At 36.3% G+C, this 21,083-nt stretch overlaps 1 protein-coding gene across 2 annotated transcripts in view; it reads left to right on the top strand.

Moving 5' to 3' along the window:
• The window catches only part of LOC149089127 (zinc finger MIZ domain-containing protein 1-like), a 205,807-nt gene that overhangs the window by 183,203 nt on the left and 1,521 nt on the right, over positions 1 to 21,083 (top strand). For both annotated transcript variants that reach the window (XM_089237282.1, XM_089237283.1), the window contains 12 exons: positions 4,910 to 5,212; positions 6,987 to 7,212; positions 7,339 to 7,803; positions 8,567 to 8,830; positions 10,636 to 10,783; positions 12,159 to 12,505; positions 12,880 to 13,140; positions 16,303 to 16,370; positions 16,577 to 16,731; positions 18,531 to 18,662; positions 18,842 to 19,029; positions 19,279 to 19,767. In XM_089237282.1, coding sequence (XP_089093408.1) covers positions 4,910 to 5,212; positions 6,987 to 7,212; positions 7,339 to 7,803; positions 8,567 to 8,830; positions 10,636 to 10,783; positions 12,159 to 12,505; positions 12,880 to 13,140; positions 16,303 to 16,370; positions 16,577 to 16,731; positions 18,531 to 18,662; positions 18,842 to 19,029; positions 19,279 to 19,767 — 3,046 coding nt within the window. The remainder of the gene's footprint in view (positions 1 to 4,909; positions 5,213 to 6,986; positions 7,213 to 7,338; positions 7,804 to 8,566; positions 8,831 to 10,635; positions 10,784 to 12,158; positions 12,506 to 12,879; positions 13,141 to 16,302; positions 16,371 to 16,576; positions 16,732 to 18,530; positions 18,663 to 18,841; positions 19,030 to 19,278; positions 19,768 to 21,083) is intronic.

Consider the following 21,083-nt stretch of genomic DNA (forward strand, 5'->3'; position numbering starts at 1 on the left):
ATTGGCCGTGACATATCTTTTTTTCTTTTTTTTAAAGGAACTTTTTTTGCTTTAAGCTTTGAGCCTTGTTGGTGGTTTAAAGAAACGAAGAAATTCCATTAAATATTATTCGAGATTTGTTTTCCATTACGAACACTAAGATATCTTTATTTGTGGAGCATACTTATACTCAAACTCTTAACTTATTATGATAAGAGAAAGAATGCAAGAAAAATAATAAAATTTTTCCTTATTTTAAAAACCTTCACTGTTGTATCACGATTTTTTGGTATTTTTCAACTAATCAAATCACGGTCCGAGTACTCATGATGCGTGTATAGGCCGGTGTTAAAGCTCTGTTACGCCCCTGCGCTATCGAATATTTTACACTTTCACGCCCGAGCCAAATTCTTTTACTTCCCTCAAGTTTTGCCGCTTTGTGCATGTGTATACTACTGTTGGTATTTTTAATTGGTAATTTTTCATTGAACATAGCAATGCCCGTAAATTACTCTCTCATCAAAAGTGACTCTTGCGGTAACTTTTTTGCTCTCTTCATTCTGAAATTCGCGATTCGAAAATGAATTTGGAACAATAAAATATATCGTGCAATCTTCTTACCAGGTCTTTTTCCAGCAAGTTCGGTTCTCCATGAATGTAGAATTAGGATTATTAACCCCCTTCCCCCAGTACCTACTTTCCGAGACCAGTTCACCATCTCCGTTGTCGGGCAGGTAGCCGTTGTACGTATTTTTGTGTTGCATACGTGATGCGCAGTTAGTTTTGCATCTGCGACTCAATAGTTTGTCTTACGCCACTGTGTCTGGCTCGAAACTTGAAAGGAAATCGGATCGCTGGCTGTACAAAAAGAATAAAATAGAAAATAAAGAAAGATTCTTTCAGAAGAGAGCTGCGAATATGAACGCGTGCGTGTCTGTATTTCCATAGTGATGCCAGTGTTTTAAGTGAGTTTTTTTTTTTTTTTTTTTTTTTTTTTTTTTTTTTTTTTTTTTTTTTGCTTGCCGCTGGCGTAGAGGCGGCCTACTTTTTTTTTTTTCTTGTTTTCATTTCTCGGCATCAGCGGCGCCTTTCGCCTACACCACCCTTTCTCTATGTCCTCCGTTTTGAGCATAGAAAGTATTGAGGGACTTCTTTTTATTCTAAGATGTGCGTATATCTTATAGTGTCCCCCTTTCTTTCCTCTGTCTTTATAAATCGTAATCGTTTGATGCGTCCTTCACCGCCTTTTGTTTTGCAGTTTCAAAGAGCACTGGATAAGATACACTGTCTTCCACATGTGTGCGTGTGCGCGCGTGTATGTGCAGAGAGAATAAGGAAACTGGGTGCAGTTTGAGATGTTTTTGTTTTGAGCATTTCTCAGCAAATCTCTCCACTAGAAATTTTTTATTCTACACATCTGTGATTGCTTGACTACCCTCATGGTATATTAATTCAACCTAACAATTTATTATGGCGGGGAGGGGCGTACCCAGGATAGACCTTTGCAGGGGGCGCGAAAATTTTCTTCCTTAGCAACCTTCAAAAGCATTTAAATTAGCAGAAATTGATTAAAATAGAATGTAAAGGGTATTCTCTTCCAAGATTTTAATTTTTTTTACCAAAATACTAATTTTTTTCTTCCAACCTTTGGTTGGCTTACAGGGGTCCTTCCCCTGCATGCTCCTCAGATTATGTGAATAAGTCTACCATAAATCAATTGTGGTTTCATTCTTCCCCCCCCCCCCCCACACACACACACACACACATCCTAGGTGGCAAATCCAATCAAACTTCAAGGAAGTTGAAAAGAAAAATTCATGACTATATTATATATGCATTGCACTAACAAATTTTGACACAGTTTCTGCTCTGCGTTCAGAACAAAAAGCCATTTATTGAATTTGATGTGCTGAGCGTTAATTTGACTATAAAAAAAGCTAGATTCGCTACTGTATTCTCTGAAATTGCACATTTAATATACATATAATAACATAGAGATGTAAAATTCTCGAGAATATTCTCATCGAGGAGAATATTCTCTGGTACTATTATAAATAACTTGAGAATATTCTTATAAGTTCTTGATGAGAATATTCTCCTGTTATTTATAATATAGTAACATATAATATCCTTGAGAATATTTTCTGGAAGGACTACTTTCATAATTCACTGGGGAATATTCATATAGAAAATAAGAATTATTCTGAAGTGATTAATAATGGTCCTTCCAGAGAATATTCTCATCGATGAGAATATTCTTCAGTTACTGAAATCTTTCCAGAGTGTATTATCAAGAATATATGTGATAACATGTATTATAATAAATAATCTCAATAAATAACTTGAATTATTATTTTTGATAAGCATGTTCTCTAGTAATTTATAATAGTAGTCCTTTGTCCCCGTCTCTCTTCCCGTCAAGAAGATGGGAATAGTGTAGACCACAATATTAAAATTTGAAAGCAAGAAAATTAAACCAACAGGGCTGAATTGCACAACTTTTAAAGAAATGCGAGTGATACAGAATTTAAGCGTGTACATTGAATAAAACAGTTCTGTATCTTAGAATGAAGGTGATTATATAACAATAGCTTTCTTTATCAATCAACTTTGATTTAATTTCTTTTGCTGCAAACTTATTTCTTAAAATTTATCTAATTTTAAAATAATTTTTTTATGTTTTAATCGAAAGGTTTCTAAAATATTTATAACCAAACTTTTAAAACCTCTCATCATTACCTGGAGAATATTCTTAATATATATACAACTAAAAAGTTGTCATTGGGAGTGATTATACCAAAAATTGTTTTGTTGTAAATGTTTCAGGCAATGAAAACTGATTTATATTTCACAATATAAACAAAATTAGTAAAAAAAATTTCAATTATTTAAAAGAAAAATGAATATTCTCGATTATTCCCCAATTTTTACATCCAGGAGAATATTCTCACCTCACATGTCTATAATAACATAATCATTAAAACACAACATGAGTATATAAAAAAACAAAATGTACGAAAAAAAAACCCCACAAATCTCTCAACACATCTTCCTTATGCCAGAAATATGAATGTACTAATTCTTGGGGGGAAATAAACTAAGAAAATGATATCTGACTATTTACTCTATGGATGTTATTTTCCTTAAAAAAATCACATTCAAGTTCCCGGCAAAATTTTAATATTGTATTTTTAACATTACAATTAAAAACCCCTCTCTCAAGAGGGACACCTTCCATCCTACCAAAAAAATTACCCTCTTTTTCCCAAAGCAGAATATGCAGAAATCTGTGACGTTTGTCATAGAACAGCCAGTGCTACTGCAGAATAAACTGGAAGAATTTTAAGAAAAGTGTTGGAAACAATATAGTAGGGATTTTTACCGCAGAGACAGTCCAGTGGTTAGGGAGCTAGCTTCTGACTCTGCAGGTCTGTGTTTGAATCTTGGTTCGGGCATGGATGTCTACTAGCACACTAACAAAGTCCTTGGACAGATTGTAAAGATCTCTTGGGAATACGTGATGATCACATTATTTAAAAAAATTCAGTCAGCCGAGTACTCATTGTAGAAGATGTAAAACATTCTGCTTTGGGGCCAATTGTACAATTCTCTGTAATTTGTTTGAAAAACTAGTTAATAAATTCTTACCACATATAATCTAATGTTGAGAATAAATGTGATTTTTAATAGATACTGTAAGAATTTTTTTTTCTTTGACCTCCAGTTAATATAATACGACTGGTTCAGTTTCCTAAAGAAATTTGTTTCGTTATTTTAATATTTTAGTAGCATTTTTGGAGTTTTTTTTTTTAGTTTTAAGACATTTTTTTGAATTTTTAAGGCATTCTTTCAAGTGGTGGTGTGTGTGTGTGTGTTTTTTTTTTCCAAGATTTTTAGGTGAACATCATCGAGGCCTTGTTGATAACAATTGGTGTTATAGATCTGAGTTTATATTTGAAACTGTTGAGAAATACAGATCTCAGTATAACATTCATCACTTTTATCGTCAACCTGTTTATAATTTCAGTTTTTAAAGGTCCTGCCAACTCTATTTCCTCTGAGCTGCTTAGTGAAAATGCTTTTGGAGATGTAGAATAAAAATAGAGTTCATTGCCTGCTAGCATGATTAGCAAATCAGGTTGCCTGTTCGTGATCACAGTAGACTACTAAAAAACACTTCCAATTCCAATAGACCGATGAAAAATGTCAAATGATTACAAGATCATTTACAAATACAACTCCACAACAGGCAAATTGCCCAACGAGGTGGCTGACTTAAGAACATCATGGATCCCGAGCCATTTTTTGGAGGCCCTACCTACTACTGCTACACCACACATGCACCCCCCCCCCCCCCGCAGAACCCCCAACGAATCGGTACATGCGGGAATGTACGTGTAGTGAAACCTGACGTGAAGTTTTTGTTGTTTCTTTGTAATGCTTGTTATGTGTAGTGCTGCCATCTGCCACTAGTTTTTCTAACTATGAATGAAGTGTTATGATTGAATGATTTATCGTTGTAGGACTGTTGCTCTCTGTGGCGAGACTTTTAAACGGGAGATCGGCTCGCATTTGCACCTTGAAGTTGGGAAACCTATCGTGCCATGTGCGAAAGGGAAAGGAAAGCGACGTTCTTTCTGAAATCGGAAAGTGCATAGAAGACGACAATGTGTGCATAAGCTAAATGGGTTTTTTAAAGTACCTTCCTGTAATCTGGCTATTTCAGTAATCAATGTGACAATCCTGGTCTGATATGTGCTGTATTGGTGAGAGTCTACTGTATATATAAATGAGTCAAAGAATGTGATACAAATTCATTTATGTGTAATATTTGAATTTTCATCATGTGTGATATAAATTGTATTCCCTCCCCCCTGCTTTTTAATAAGGGGTGTCTAATTTTCACTTTTTTGTGTCTGTTTTATCACAGTGACACTGCGATGCCTATCAGCAGTTGGCAGCAATCGCCTCAGTCAGCACCATCGATGCCAGGTCCACAGCAGAGTGGTCAGCAACAACTCTCTGTGGTCACAACTGTTTGGGGTGTCGCAACGACCACTCAAAGTCTTCTTACACACAGTTCCTTTAATGCTAACACCACTACAACTATGGCTCCGATGCCATACACGCAAAGCCAGGGATACTTGGCCAGTGCTCCGGGGGGTCCTGTGCCACCCAAATCATACCAGGGTCAGAATATGAACCAGAGGCAACCTGCTCCAGGTTACACTGGGTATGTGGTTTTTTATTATATTATTTTATTTTGTTCACTTGTTTTGTTCGCACATTTGATCATTAAATTGAGGTTGTGTCGCATGAACTGGGCAGTAATTTCACTTTGTGGTTTTGTTGATTTATAGTACACATGTGCAGCATCATTTTCTACAGTTTCAATTAAAATAAGTCTTTTAAAAATGGACTGATTTCATGTGTTGGCTGATGTAGTACAAGCATATTGTTGTATTGCTGTGTTTTGAAGAAAGAAAAAATGGACGATCAAGTTTGCGCTCAAAAAAATTTTAAAACACCATCCTATACTTCTAGTTAGGAAGTTTATTTCGAGAGTGCATAATAGGTGCTCATGACTCAATTTATCAATTCATTATTATGATAAATTTTATTTTATTCCCTTTGATGAGTTTTTTAATGTGGTTGCCCGTCTTAGGGATTTGTTTTTGCAATTTAAGTTCCAAAATAAAGGAACCCAGATTCACCCATTTTTAGAGGAAAAAGCATTAATATCCTGCAAAAGATGTGAGCCTTTGTGAATCTGATTATGATACGTCATGCTGTACTACACTGTTTCAAAATTTGCCGAATTTTAATGAACAAAAGAGGTTTCAGTGCACAGCACTTGCTTGGGCCTGATTTTATTAATTAGAGACAACAACAAAGCTCCAGTAACAGAAGAAATAAAGATACAGTACCAAAGCTCTCAATCTCTAAAAGCTTTGTTTAGTTCTATTTTTCTTTAAGCGTACTGTGTGAAAATTCACTTTGCGCTCATTGGTTTTTCACACTTGTCGAGAGTTCCAGTACAAATTACTGGCAAGTGATGAGGTAGTACTTTCTATTTACCGTTATTCATACTATTTAGGTTGTACTTTCCCAATGGTTTTGAAGTGTCATAATCAGCATTTATTTATTCTTTCCTGAGCCTAAACACTGGTGAACATGGAAACCAATAAATTGTTATTCATCAATCAGTTGTTCTATATGTCATTCTGTAATTTAACATTGTTAATTCAGGGCTTGACAAATCTAAAAACAATTTGACGCTAGACAAATTTTTTAACGCTTTTGTGGTGTGGTGGTTAGATGCTCGTCTACCACTGTGAAGGTTGCCATCATGTCTCACATTCAATCATGTGGAAGAATACAGATAAAAATATATTTTTCCAAACATGCTTGAGGCAAACACTAAGAGATGGCAGTGCCTTCCTTTCCAATCCAACTCTATAATGAAAGTAAATTGCAGTGTAGTGATGTGGCTTGAGTTAGTGTGTGGTGAAAGAGTAGCCAAATTTCTTAGGAACTAAGCATTTCTATTTTTCTCCGGATTGAAAAACATTTAACTTAATATTTTTTTTTTCTACTGACTCATTAAACCTTTTTTTGCGTTTGCGCACATGAATACTGAAAATTTTGTGTTTTCCATAGACTCCAGTTTAATAATCACACAGAAAATTTTGAGCACTAGTAAAGATTCTTTAGTTGCGGTGGTGACCTGGTGCGTGGGATTGTCAAGATGACTGATTTGTCAAGCCCTGACTTAATTCATTCCTATTTTTTAAATAGTCGATGATCAAATCAGCAATAAGCGTCATGATTGACTGGAGTAGTCCATTGCAGAGTTATGTATGTTCCAGTCATGTTTATTCTATCAAAATCATTATATGCAGATTTTTTCAATTTTTTTTTTAATCATGAAAATGTCCCATAGTTTTGTAATTTCTGTTATTTTTTAAAAGTTTGTCATACTTTGTTCTTTTTTCTCATCTGAACAGTTATAGCCCTAACCCAAACCAAATGACAGCGAACATGGGACCGGGTCCAATGGGAAATCCTAACCACAGTGCTGGTGGAGGGGATTTCCAAAGTCCATCATCCGCACTCAGCGCAGCGGCTCTAGTTGCAGCTGCTGCCACGGCAACTGCAACAGCAACTGCTAGTGTCGTTGCACTCCAGGAAAGACAGCAACAAGAAGCTGCCATGAATAACCAGTATGGCCAGGTAATATTTTCGACATTGTGCTTGTAATTACATATCCAAATTCAATGGCTGTTGCCTTTCATTCTTTTTCACGTTATATAATATTTAAAAAAAATTTTTTGATGAAATTTCTTTTTTTTTTTTCAGGGCATGCAAGGCCAGCAGTTCCAAGGAAACTATGGACCACCGCCACCACACCAAAGAGCACCATCAAATTCTGGGATCTCCAGTCCCTTGAACAGCCACATGAACAGCCCAATGGGCAATCACATGGGAAGTCACGGTGGTGGACATGCCATGATGAATATGCCCAACTCAATGTCTTCAGTGAACTCTATGAACAATCCTATGGGGATGAGTGGGCCCATGGGCATGACTAAACCTGGACTTCAAGGGATGCAGGGAATGGGTGGGCCTCCTCACATGAACATGTATGGTGGAAATTCTCCTGCAATGGGGCCTCAGGGACGCACGAGAGCTTCTCCATATCCTAATCCACAACAGCACATGGCTCAGAAGAGGCCGGGACAGTACAACATGATGTCGCAACAGTATGGCCCAGGAATGCAGCCATATGCTTCAGGACCACAACAAAATTACAGCCCAGGGCAGGTGAGTTTTCACAATGTCTACAAATATTTTTAATTAACAGAATCTATATAGTGAAAAAATTTAAATTTCTTTTGTTTTTTAAAGATTTTTTGTTTGCATGCCTAATTTGTTCCATAACATGCGTCTAATCTGAAACACTCGTATAGCAAAGCAAATGTCCCCACAAGAAATAATAGAAAACCAATTTGTACCGCAACAGTCTCCCTCGTGCTGTCCACAATTCTTTTCAGAAATGAAATGCAGGCTTATTTGTTTTATATTTTCATTTATTTTATATTGAATTCTTGAGTATCTTTAGAATGATACAAAAGAGAAGGGACTCTAATTTTTTAATCCCCACTTGCATTAACACAAAATAGTTAGACTGTCTTTCTGGGCTTTTTCTACAGCCTTAACAAAATGGCTCAAACTATTGAAGATATTACGGTACTTATGAGCATACAATATATTTCTGTAATTTAGTCTTTCATTAAAATATAAAAAGAGTTCCGATTTCAAATGTTTGACCCAGCCTCTAAACTCGTTGAAGCAGCCTTGTCCACGGTGAGAGAAGAACATTCAGCTTTTTAGTTATGATCATGTGACGCTCATCTGACAACATGAATACACAAATCTTCTCATTGACTTGTGTAGGAGGTGTTGGTTAGATATTGCTTGTTCATGTTGAAATCGGTGAAACCTTTCAATTTACATGACTCTATACTGGAAACTGATTATACTGATTATTCTAAGAAATATTTCATGTGTTTGTTTCTAATTGTAGGGTTGTGTGTGTTGTTCGCAGTATCCTGGCAATCCAGGTCCGCAATATAGTAAGCAACAACATCAATATGGCTCTCAGCCCCCTCCTATGTCATCTGGTTCATATCCGTCTCAGCAACAGATGAGGTCATCTCTAAGGCCACAAGTACCTCCATACTGTAATCAACCAGGGCAGTACTATCATCAGACACAACTTGGTGGCAACCCGCAACAACCTCAGTATGATCAACATTACACGAACCAGTACACACAGCCAAATATTCAGGTGAGTGTTAATAATTCTCGAAATATAATCCTAGTTGTGTGGTTACCCATTACTATTATTATTTTTTAAAATATATTCTTGTACAGTGTGCTATCCTTATGAAGACACCTAAAACCGTGTTTTTAAACCTTTCGTCCTCCACAAAACTTCCTGTCACAATTTTCATTACAATCTGCTTTGGGGTGGTTAAGAACCACTCATCTAAAAGAATACAAAAATATTCAGAAAGTGTTAATTTTTTTACGTTATCTTGAATCCTATCTTATCAGATGTGTGACAGATATACACAGGGTTCCCCCTCCTATAAAACATCGAATTTTGTTTGTGTATAATGATATTTTAATAATCAACTAGACTACTTCTCGACATTCAAACAATTTCTTGGAATACTTTGAAAGTCCAGTTTTGGAATGGTGTTCGGACATGCCATCATATTTCATTTTATGTCCTTCACATTGTCATAACAATTCTCTTTCAAAGCCATTTTTCACTCATGAAAATTAAAAATGTCTGCCAGGGCAAGATCTGGTGAAAGATGTTGGATGACATATTTCCAAGCCGAAAAATTGCTGCTGCATCGAAGAGCATCTCCATCGCTGAAGCATTATCATGTAGTGTAGCTGATGCCAAGCTCGTGTTTGAGACAACTATGGGTGTGCCTGCCAATTCGTTGCGGCAGGCCATCCATATTTTTTAGGCTAGAGCGATATTTTTCAATTTGTGGTGTGTGGTTCCTTGGGGGCTGTGAGTAGGGGGGGGGGGGGTCTGTGTAATCATTTTCATTTACTACCATGGCATAAATGATGTATTTAATGCTGTTAAATGGAGACTTGTTACTTCTTTTTTTATATATATGCGAATTATTTAAAAAAAAAACGTTTTGGATTTTATAATGGTAGGTGCATGGACCGCCAATACAGGGGGACCTGAAGCATCAAAAGGTTAGGAAACACTGGGTTAGAGTAAGGCATTTCCCCATACCAATATACAATCCCTTTCAATCAATGCAGCAGTTCACATGTAGCAACACCATGTTGAATGTTTGCATCCTTTGTGCCACTACTAAACCACACATGAATGTTGTAAAAATTCCTTTCCTGAAGAATTTTGTAACGAATCAGTGGATGCTGGAAAGTTTTACATGTGTAAGAGTCCCTAACGTTATTTTCAGTGTTGATGTGTGTCAAAAATTGCAGTTATCCATCTTCCAAAAAAGCAAGCAAAAGTGGCAGATGTTTTGTGTTAGTAATTAGTCTTGGGAATTCGCCTGTTCTCTGTACAGGGATTTTTTATTAATGGGAGACTTGCATTTGGCACCTCCAAGTTGGAAGTAAGCATAATGGCTGGTAGGTGATCACTTCTCTCATGGGTAGTCATGGGCAGTAAAAAAATTAATAACTACTGGCACAATAGCAACGTGGTGCCTCATACTGAGCTCCTCTTCCGATACACTATCCTCTGCAAGCATTAGACTGCCTCACAATGCTTCAAAAAAATAAAACTTGTGCCATATGTCATTATTCATGTATGGCGATTCCATTGTCAAACAGTGTATGATGGCACCAGTAAATTGGGGAACAAAATCAGTCTCAGATTTTTTTTGAACAGATTGTGTATATGTATTGCATGCACAGAATTTCAATAAATATGTGAGATTCTTTTTTCTATCATTGATTAAAAATGTTTGTATTGTTTGAATATATGGCTTTGCTTTTGTAATTATGCATTTGTCCCCATTTTTATTTTTGTCCATTTTACTTATTGTTTTTATTTGTTTTTTCCCCTTCATCATTCCCTGTCATTAGAGGAACATGAACTACCAGCAGTCTCCAATTCCTGGGAATCCTACTCCCCCTCTGACTCCTGCATCAGTGGTCCCTCCATACATGTCGCCGAATCCTGAACTCAAGCCAAGTTTTCCTGTTGATACAAAACCCACGCTACCTCCATTCAGTAAGGAATACCTTAAGTTCATACTTCATTTATTTTTATATTTTGGTATATACAGTATGGTATATACACAGGTATTTTTTAGATTTTTCATTAAATATAATTGAGGTTTGTCTACCTTGTTTTTGTGAAAATGGTCAATAATTTTTTCTGCAAAGTTAGTCATTTTTTGGAAGCACAGCAATCTCGTTAATTTATGATGTAAGAAATGAAATGTCAAATTTATGGTTTTGCTAATTTGTATTTTGTGAAGGGTCAGTTTTTCAGACCTATAAATTTGTGAAGGGCTTGGAAAATTACCCTAATTTTGGCTGCATAGACTCCTGGTACTTATTGTGTAAAACAAATAACAATAATATGAGAGCACCTTATATCGTATACCGCATGTACTTGTGTATAAGTCGACCTCCCCAATTCAAGACAACAAAATGGCAATAAATTGAAAGCCTGTGTGCAAGCCTATCCCCAAAAATCAGCGCATTTTAGAGGAAACAACTTCAACAATATTTTTCTGCAATAAAAGTGACAATGAAATATGGTTCAAACTTTCTAATTCATTCCTCCTGATTCTCTGAGCTCTACATTGAAAGCCAATACAGTAGGGCATCTTCGTTCTCATCTTCAACTGTGTTATCGTTACTTTTAAAGAGGATGTCGTCTTCAGTTCTGTCCATTGTGTTACTGATACAACACATTAAAGGCTTTGGTGATGATTTAAGTAAAAACAGAATTCCACATCTCATGAACCTACTACAGTCCACTGCTCTCCCAACTGAGTTATCGGCGGACTCATGAACCCACTGGCACCCTAGACCAATGTTGAGTTTCTTTAAAGCACTGTTTTTTTTGTTTCTTCATCCTCAGTACTCTTTCATTCAGTCCATAAATTCCTTCGGTAATTTTTAGATAACAGTATCAACAAGTTTTTTAAAGGCTGTAAAATCAATGTTAGTCCACTGGGTATCAAAGCTAATGACATTTTTTATTTATTGATTTATTTTATTTTATTTTTATTTTTTGAACTTTATCGGTTCTGTGGGTTTAAATACAGCTACAAAAATCACTACTAATTAGTAACACCATCTAAAGTAGTCCAGTGATGTCACAGATCTTCACGCTAGCCATGTAGGGATCACATAGCTAGCCTATATGATTTGATGAAGAAGTAGGGAGTCAATATTTTCTCCTCAAAAACTGACCCGTATATAAGCCAAAACCCCCACTAACTCAAATTAAGGAACACTTTCAACAAAAAGAACTTAGTTTATACATGAGTATATATACATGGTAATTATTGAATTAGATGCAGTATTTTTGTGTTGAAGTAAAAAAAAAGTTGGAAGTTGAATTGAGATTTGAAATTTTTTTTGTTCAACAGAAGATGATGAACTCAGGCTGACCTTTCCCGTCCGAGATGGCATAATTCTGGCACCGTTTAGACTTGAGCACAACTTAGCTGTGAGTAATCACGTCTTCCACTTGAAGCAGACTGTACACCAGACGTTGATGTGGAGGACAGACCTTGAGCTACAACTCAAATGCTTTCATCATGAAGACAGGCAGATGAACACCAATTGGCCAGCATCTGTCCAGGTATCCGTCAATGCTACTCCACTGTCCATAGATCGAGGAGAAAACAAAGCATCGCACAAACCATTGTACCTCAAAGAAGTCTGTCAGCCTGGTCGCAACACCATACAAATCACTGTGACCGCATGCTGTTGTGTGAGTAACCTACATTTTAATTTCATCTATCTCAGTTAATTTCGAATGAAAATTTTGTAGTTCAAAGTATGTGAATTTAAAAAAACCTTACTTTGAGCAGTTAAGCATGTACTTGCACTTTATTAATGATTAGTTGCTTGTAACATTTACAACATTTTATCGGCAGCAGCAACATTAAATCCATGTTATGTCAATTAATCCAAACCACTGTAGGTTGCTCTGATTACCAGCAACATGTCTAATACAAATTGACATACTTCTATGGTCGTGTGTGACAAATATTATTTGTGAAAATGATTCATTAAAATGTATAAATGGAGTTTTGCTGTGGACATCTATTTTAATTATTTTTGACCTCCTACCTTTTTTTCCAGTCTCATTTGTTTCTGCTGCAACTTGTTCATCGGCCAACAGTACGTTCTGTCCTTCAAGGTCTTTTAAGGAAACGACTACTTCCAGCTGAGCACTGCATAAAGAAAATCAAAAGTAACTTTTCAAGCGCAGCCGCAAATAGTAATGCCCTGAACATGGAGGATGGGGTCGAGCAAACTGCTATCAAAGTGTCATTGAAGTGTCCCATAACTTTCAAACGCATCACTCTGCCTGCAAGAGGATCAGATTGTAAACACATTCAGGTATGTTGTGTGGAATTTTAAATTTACTCTGATCACATTAGCTGTTCTCCAATTATTACTAAGTGCATCATTAAACATGCATACACAGTCAATCCCCAATTCAACACTATCATCCACTTCTATAACAAAATTCTTGCACAATAACAAGTAGTTTGGCATTGTATCAAATCAGAGTGAACCTGTTTTAATCTCTACACATAATAATCCAGTCAACTTATACATGGTTCTTTGCAGAAGGTTGGGTATTTGTAATTTTCAGATACGTGGTAGGGGCCAAAGCCACTAGTAAAACACCCAAGTTTGCAGAAATGAAAGCCCTGTACGAGCTGAGTTATACTGAAAAACTCAACAAAATTTTCAAGACTTTTTTGGGGTTTTGCTCAATATCTAATCTGTGTTCCTATACATCATAGAGCAAAAGTGTAAATTGCAATATTGTAGAAGACAGAATTTGCTGCAACTTTTGTATTTAGGATTTTTTTCTACGAGCTATAGTTATCGAATTACAGAGCAGCGAAAGTGCTATAATTTTTTTTTAAATTTCGAAACATGTATTACAAAAATATTGATGCAGAATTTTATTGAATATTGGTGATTAAATACTATTAACTTATTACACAGATTTACATTAGATATTAATGAATTTTCAAAGTAAACACAAAAATCAACATCCAGTAAATACAAATACAATCATATATTAAATGTTATTACATAATGAAGTTTCGCCTGTTAATTTTCACTGCAGTCCCACTTTACAAAAATTTTAATCCATTACAGTTCTATAATTTAGCTGGCTTTGAGGGTCCTGGTAATGAATGATCCTCATTGTCACTCATGTTTACTGTAAAGGGAGTAGGCGGAGGATTGGTGGCAAGCTCCTCAATTTGCTCAAGAAGATCCAGAGCCTCATCTTCACCTTTTGTCGCTGTCTTCCAAATTAGGAGTAGTGGCATTTTGGCATGACTGGCCACAGCAGAAAATGCTTATTTGCTGAATACTTTAGGCCTGCTTTTTTACAGGTGCAAGCCCCATGGCACTGTTTTTTGTAGTGACGTGTTATAAATTTCTGTACGGATTGAGATGCAGGATCCTTACCGACTTGAATTGGTGTGCCCCCTTGTTCTATGTGCATCCAACCCTAGTCTGTAGGTTGTCTTTCAATCCCCAACCACTTCTAGACTGCGTGGTATGTTTTGAAGGAATAGCAGTTTAAAGGCTGAACTATGAACAAAATCACTTATTAATTTGGAGTTTGAGGTCCTTTTGCACGCCTTTACATAGATCAACTTTGAAATTTGAAGAAAAAAAAATTTTTCTTTGTTTTATACGATGTTTCATAAATGGAATATTGGCACTTGGGGAGAGGTGAAAGCAGAAACTTGTATCGCCTATATTCTAACAATTATTTACTTCTGGAGTACAGTTATTACACGAAATTTCCTATTTTCTGCTACAAATTCAAATTCGCAACACATACTAGTTGTTTTAGCATAAAAATGAGTGTTGAAAATTCAATGTTCGTGATAAAAGAAGGAAAACATATATCTTTGATGGACCCGTTTGTCACATAGGTAGCATTTATACATAATGTTTGTTTGTTTTTTTTTCGCAAACCGCACACTGTCCTTTTGTCACAGACAATATGATGGCCTGGCATCTTTTTTCAGTTGACAACGTGAACCTGGATAAATAATTAACTCCTCCTTCGTTCGTAAAAGGTTCAATTGTCACTTCTCTTCGGAATTCCAAATGCGAAATAAGATCCGCTTCTCGCAACTCTGAATTATCCAACATGCCGTAATGGTCATATGGCAAATTTTTTCCAATAGAATCCAGAGCCAAGGTTTTGATCAGATTCTAGAAAGAATTTTTTTATTTTATTCAATAATTTTTTTTCTGATCGCTCAAAACTGTTTCGCCTTATTTTGAAATATTTAAGTGTTGCACTTCCGTTTTGCTTATTTTTTCTCCCCTACATCTTTTGAAGAACACATTTCAGGAGTTTTCTAACACATCTTCCTCGTTATTGTAAAATTACCTAGCATTTCACATACATCAGTTGGAACTGCAGATCATTTTCAACAATATCATCTTCATCCATAATGTTCGTGTTTTCATTAGCACGTAATTGGCATATATCTGCATCCTGTAATTCGGAATCTGAAAGAGTTTTCAAATATTCTACAGCTTCTTCTAATGTAAGATACCTTTTTGATATGGTTACACTCAGCTGAACACAACAATACTATCTAAGATTGTCGAACTCGGTTTGATTAGTCTGAAGTTTGCAAAAACATACATTACTAAGAATGCAAGAATAAAAGCGTACTCACCCAATATAAACAATCCACCCCAGAAAGCACATTCCTCTATGTCATATTACCCAGAATTAGCCCCTATAACCATGTTGAACGATGACAACCACCCTGGAGTTAGAACGGGAAAATCGAAGCAGCACACTGCACATTAGATATCCCTGGAATCCCGCTCTCTTGACAGGCCAATGTTCCATAAATGGAACATGAATTTTTGAATGCGTGTAGCTCTTTAACGTTTAACAGTACAAAGAAAGTAATTTTCAATTTACTTCAAAATTGAAATTTTGGCAAATTTTTATTGAAATGGGGGAAAAAATGTCAAATTTCAAAATTTTGTCAAAAATGTTTATATCAACCTGAAATTTCCGAATTTATTTCAAAAAATATTTTGAACTCTCGTCTATATACGATAAAAAATCTGAAATGTTTGAATCAATTTTTATCTGATATTTTTGTAAATAAAAACTTATGTTCCATTAATGGAACATTGGCCTTTAAACGGTTAATGCATTAAAACTGAAATATAAAGCAAAAACAAAAAAAAAGTCCAAAATTTTTCATGTTTTTTTTCAATATAACTGTACTTACACTAGGCTTTCGTTTCTGCAAACTTGGTTTTTATTAGTGGTGTTGGTTCTTGCACTATATCCGAAAATTAAATACCCAACCTTTTGGAAGGAGGCCCATTGTTTGGTACATATCGACTGGGCTATAGATTTGTTCTATGAAAAGTTATGGCGCACAACAAGATTCGACTCTATTTCTCTCTTGAAATGGCAATAATGAGATTTTTATTTTATGAAACTGTAACGTGTTTTAAGAGCAGTTCACAATCTAATTTCAGTGTTTTGATCTGGAATCCTACCTACAACTGAACTGTGAGAGAGGGGCTTGGAGATGTCCAGTTTGCAAGTAAGCATGTTTGGTATTAACTTTTGTGTCGAAATGTTGTACTACTCTTTTCTATTAAATCATTGACGGTTTTTATTTTATCACCATCATTTAGTTTACTGACAAGTTTCATGAACATCGCTGGTGCTATATAATTTTTCGTTTTATTTTGTGTCTACATCACAACCGTTCTCATTGTCTCTTTCCTTCTCGATTCAATATTTTAGTAAGCCAGCTTTGTTGGAGGGTCTTGAAGTGGATCAATATATATGGGGAATTTTGACAAATCTCAGTAACTCGGACATGGAAGAGGTAACGATTGATGGCACAGCCAGCTGGAAGCCAGTCCCTGTCAAGTCAGTTAAAGAAGAGAATGATGGAGGTAAATTTTATTCCTATGTTTATTCCTATAGTCCGGTTTATTTTTATTGCTTTCAGTTTTGGTAGTTCGTGTTTAATGTACCATTTTTCCCCCTTCAGTTCTGTGTGTTTATTATGTTTATTGCAACACTGCATCATGTATTTATTATATTGAATTGTATCATATATCACTTGCTTAAAAATGGAATACTGTACAGGATGGACTAGTGCATGACCGATTTCATCGAGATTCTACTGTCTGTATATGTACAGTCAAACCTCGTTAGTGCGTCACCCGGTTAACACGTCACTCCGCTTAATGGGGCACGTTTGGGAAGTCCCAATTGTCCTCAGGCGGGAATTGGCACAGTTATGGCTTACTCCGTTTAATGAGTCATATTTTTGCTCTCCCAAGAGTGACTCATGAACGAGATTTGACTGTGTATGTATGTATATATATTATATTGGAAAAGTATCCAAATAACATGTAGACTTCAGATATCCATTTATATTGCAAGGGGTTGTATAGTTATTAAAATAAATGTTGACTTTTTATACAGTCCCAATGTGCCCAAAATTCGAATTAGAAAGTTGTCCTGTCTGTCCTGATGCCAACAAAAAAAAAATTCCATATTTCTAAGTGCAATATTCACTGAAATATTTGAATCTGAAAAACAGTTGGGAAAGAACAGCTGTAAATGCAAATGCTTTACCTGCATTTAATGCTTTTTTTTTTTTCCTTCTAAATTTTCTCAGTTTTTCAAATTTGAATATCTCAGTGAATCACTTGGAGACATGGAATTTTTTTTAGTTGGCATCACACACCCACACAGGAGAGACAGGGCAACAACTTTCTAATTCGGTTTGAGTACACTGGGACAGTATAAAAAGTTATTTTTTACTTTAATAACTATGCCAATCCCCTGCAACATGAATGGCATATCTGAGTACTATACGCATTAGTTGGATACCTTTTCCAAAAGGAAGTATGCCTCTAGGATCAATGGTTCGTTTGTAAAATGCCATATGTCCTGTTATCTATGCACCTTGCATAGACTGTGACAGAAATTTGAAATTCTGTATTTTCTGGGTTCATGCAGTATCTTGTGCATGCGTATATAATATTTACATTTTCTAACATACATTACATATATTTTCATTGTGTAACATTTACACACAGTGTGTAAGGTTCACTGTCACACAATTCATTGAAAGGAAAATTTACAGAAAGATGGAGGGAGTTACTGGGAGTTTGGCGAACGAGTGAGCAAGAAACTTAGTTGATGATGAAGTGAATGTGAACAATTTTATTGGGGAAAAAGTGGGTGAGCAAGTAAGTTTGTGACTGACTTGCTCACTCATCAACTTGGTCATTTTCTCTGCCGCTCATTCAATTACTTACTCACTAAATCACTTGGTCACTCATTTTCTTGGTCTCTTATTTGCACTCTTTCATTTGCTCATTAACTTGGTTGTTCTATCAGTCTTACAGTGGCAAACTGTTCTTGATTAATTTTTTTTTTTAATTTATTTATTGTGAATTTTTTGGAATACACTTATGAAATACGTGTATATGCAGTGTGATGTATCAGGGACACACCAGACCTTATGTTCTAATGTGTGAGGAAAACTCCAAGATTGGGACGACTGGACAAGAGTGTGTGTTGTCCATTATAGGGATGAAATATAGCATTATGTCTGTGCTGAGCTCACATACTTTCACCATTGGGAACTTTTTAAAACAAATCAGAGTTTATTTAAAAATTGAATGTACTTGAAAATCCTATTTTGAATTTTTTTGAATAATTTCTTTCTTTTTAGTTGAAGCATGTGGTGCCCAAAAAAGGTTCAAAGCCATGTCCCCAAGCAGTATGACAATGCCCACCACGTCAGCTTGGGAAATGGGTCAAGGCTTGTCACCATACTCTGCTCTACCACCTCCAGATATGCAGTGTAAGCCACACTTATCAGTTATGCGATTTAGTAGAGAAACAAAAGTGTCATTTCCCCTATCATAACAAGTTATTGCAGATATAGTTGTAAAATTGTGCTAGGTAACTGAACAGTGTAAATATGATCTGATATTGTCGCTCGATCGGTTATTAATTCTAATCTCACTTTTTTTTTTACAGCCATTTCAAATGGGCCAGTTCCTAATGGCTCCATGATGTCTAATGGTGCAAACTATAGCACAGGTAACGGCTACGAATTTCAGTCTCAAGCGACTGATTTTAGTAGCCCCCTGTCACACTTGAGTGAGAGTGTTGCATCGCTTGACCCACTAGCAGCCATGGAAAAGTCATTGAATCATCATGAGCAGGTATGTCTTTCAATAAATACTCTTGTTATTTAATGTCATGTTGGAAAGTTGCATGTTTTTATTCTATTCTGTAATTTGGTCAGATGTTTTTTTTTTAAGTGAAACAATTAATACTCATTATTTTCTTTGATTTCTTCATCTGTTGTGTAATAATTTCCTGTTATATTCTTGATAAACGTGTTTCCATGAAGTTATTCTAATGACTGCATATCAGCTCATTAATTTTTCATTGGTTTCTTCTTTCCATAGCAAATGGGTCTGCCGAGTCTACATGAACAAGGCAGCCAACCAGGTCGCCAGCCAACGACATCCGCATCTGGAAACCCATCGAATCAGCCATCTCAGATTCATTCCCAAAGTTCCCAGAACGCCCAAACGAACTCTCAGAATCAGGGAATGATGCAACATGGGCCTCACACTCCACATACTCCGCACACCCCTGGGAACTCTGGGAGCGGTGGTCCACCTAGTGTTCCTCCCGCAACCTCGGCACAGAATTCCTCACAGGGAGAGAATAGCGGCAGTGGAAATAGCAGTAGTGCAACTGGTAGTTCCAGCGCAAGTAGCGGTGCCGGCAGTAATGGCAATGCGGGAAACTGTACCGTTACAAGCCAGCCCAACAGCCAAGCATCCACGAGCAGTGAGTCCTCGCTTCCCCATGCCCCTGATCTTGGCGATCTGAACTTTGACCCAGCTGCTGTGATAGAAGGAGAAGGTCAAGGCCAAGAAGGTTTGAACGTAAGTATATTGGGATTCTCTCTCTATCTGTAGGTATCACTCATTGTTATGTGTGAAACTCATATTTGTAAGAAAACAGTATGTTATACAGTGCACAGTACTCTTTTGAATCTCCTGGGTATTGTTATTAATTTTGCAAAGTACAGTGAAACCCCTCTCAGTGGGCATCCCGCAAATGCAGTCATCCTTTTTTTTTATGACCAAATAATTAAGTTATATTTTGAAGGCTTAAATAAGAATCTTTTTTTTTTTTTTTTTTTTTTTTTGCAGTTAAAGGTTTTTTATTGACAAATTTTTTGTTCTGCTGGTATTCATAAAAGAAGGGTTTAGCTGTATTTGACTCGTACCATCATATGAGGAAAATTATATTTTCTAGTCAGGAGTCTGCCCAGCGAAATTCGGGTCCATTTTCCGGATCCTTCACAAGTCTCACCACAGTAGGCCGAGCAACACGCCTACAACGTTGCAATCATTACAATCACTGACACTTAGGCCCATTTGTTTTACCAGATTGCTTGAGGCTTAACAAAGTCTGCGAGAATTAATGTGTGATATTGCATTAATGGTGTTAGTCTCGAGTTCATCAATCATATGTGGATTATTGTAGTATGCCATATTTATAAGATAGTGTGGAAATTTTTTCGGTATTGGTCCAGTTACAAACCCTGCGCCCGAGTGGTGTGGTGGTAAGATTCTCGTCTACCACCGTAAAGGTTGCTGTCCCAGGTTCAAACCCGAGGTAGGATATAGATAAGATATTTTCCCTAGCGAGCTTGGGGCAACCACCAATAGACAGTGCCTTCATTTCCAACCCATCTCATTAATTGCAATATAGCGATATGGCCATAGTTGGTGCTTGGTGTAGTAGTTACAAACACTTGTATTGTGTGTGTTCATGAACAGCCCTTACATGATTTAAAAAAAAATTGTTTCATGCGTCTACATCATGCCGTCAGATTGTTTGGTGGGGTGGGATCCCGATTCCACTGTTGATGCCAAAGTCTCACAGATATTGCTTTTCATCAGTGGAATGAATCGAGTAACAATGAATGGTATTCCTGGTTTTAACAGAATAGTGTGTGTCGTATCAAAAGAAAGTTTTCACATTTTAAGTGAATGTTTCATCGATCATGTTGTCACATGCAGAATTGGGCTGCCTCTTTCTCATCCAGACTTGTAACCCCCAGATTTTTTTTTGGGGCCATGTTAAAAATATGACATACTGCAATAATCCACATATAATCGATGAACTCAAGACTAACATCATTAATGCAATATCAGACGTATCTTTGTAAAGTCTCGAGCAGTCTAGTAAA

Source organism: Pholcus phalangioides, unplaced genomic scaffold, assembly GCF_987345545.1.
Source record: "Pholcus phalangioides strain wild (caught in Gottingen) unplaced genomic scaffold, Ppha-v1.0 ptg000002l_1, whole genome shotgun sequence".
Taxonomy (NCBI): Eukaryota; Metazoa; Arthropoda; class Arachnida; order Araneae; family Pholcidae; genus Pholcus; species Pholcus phalangioides.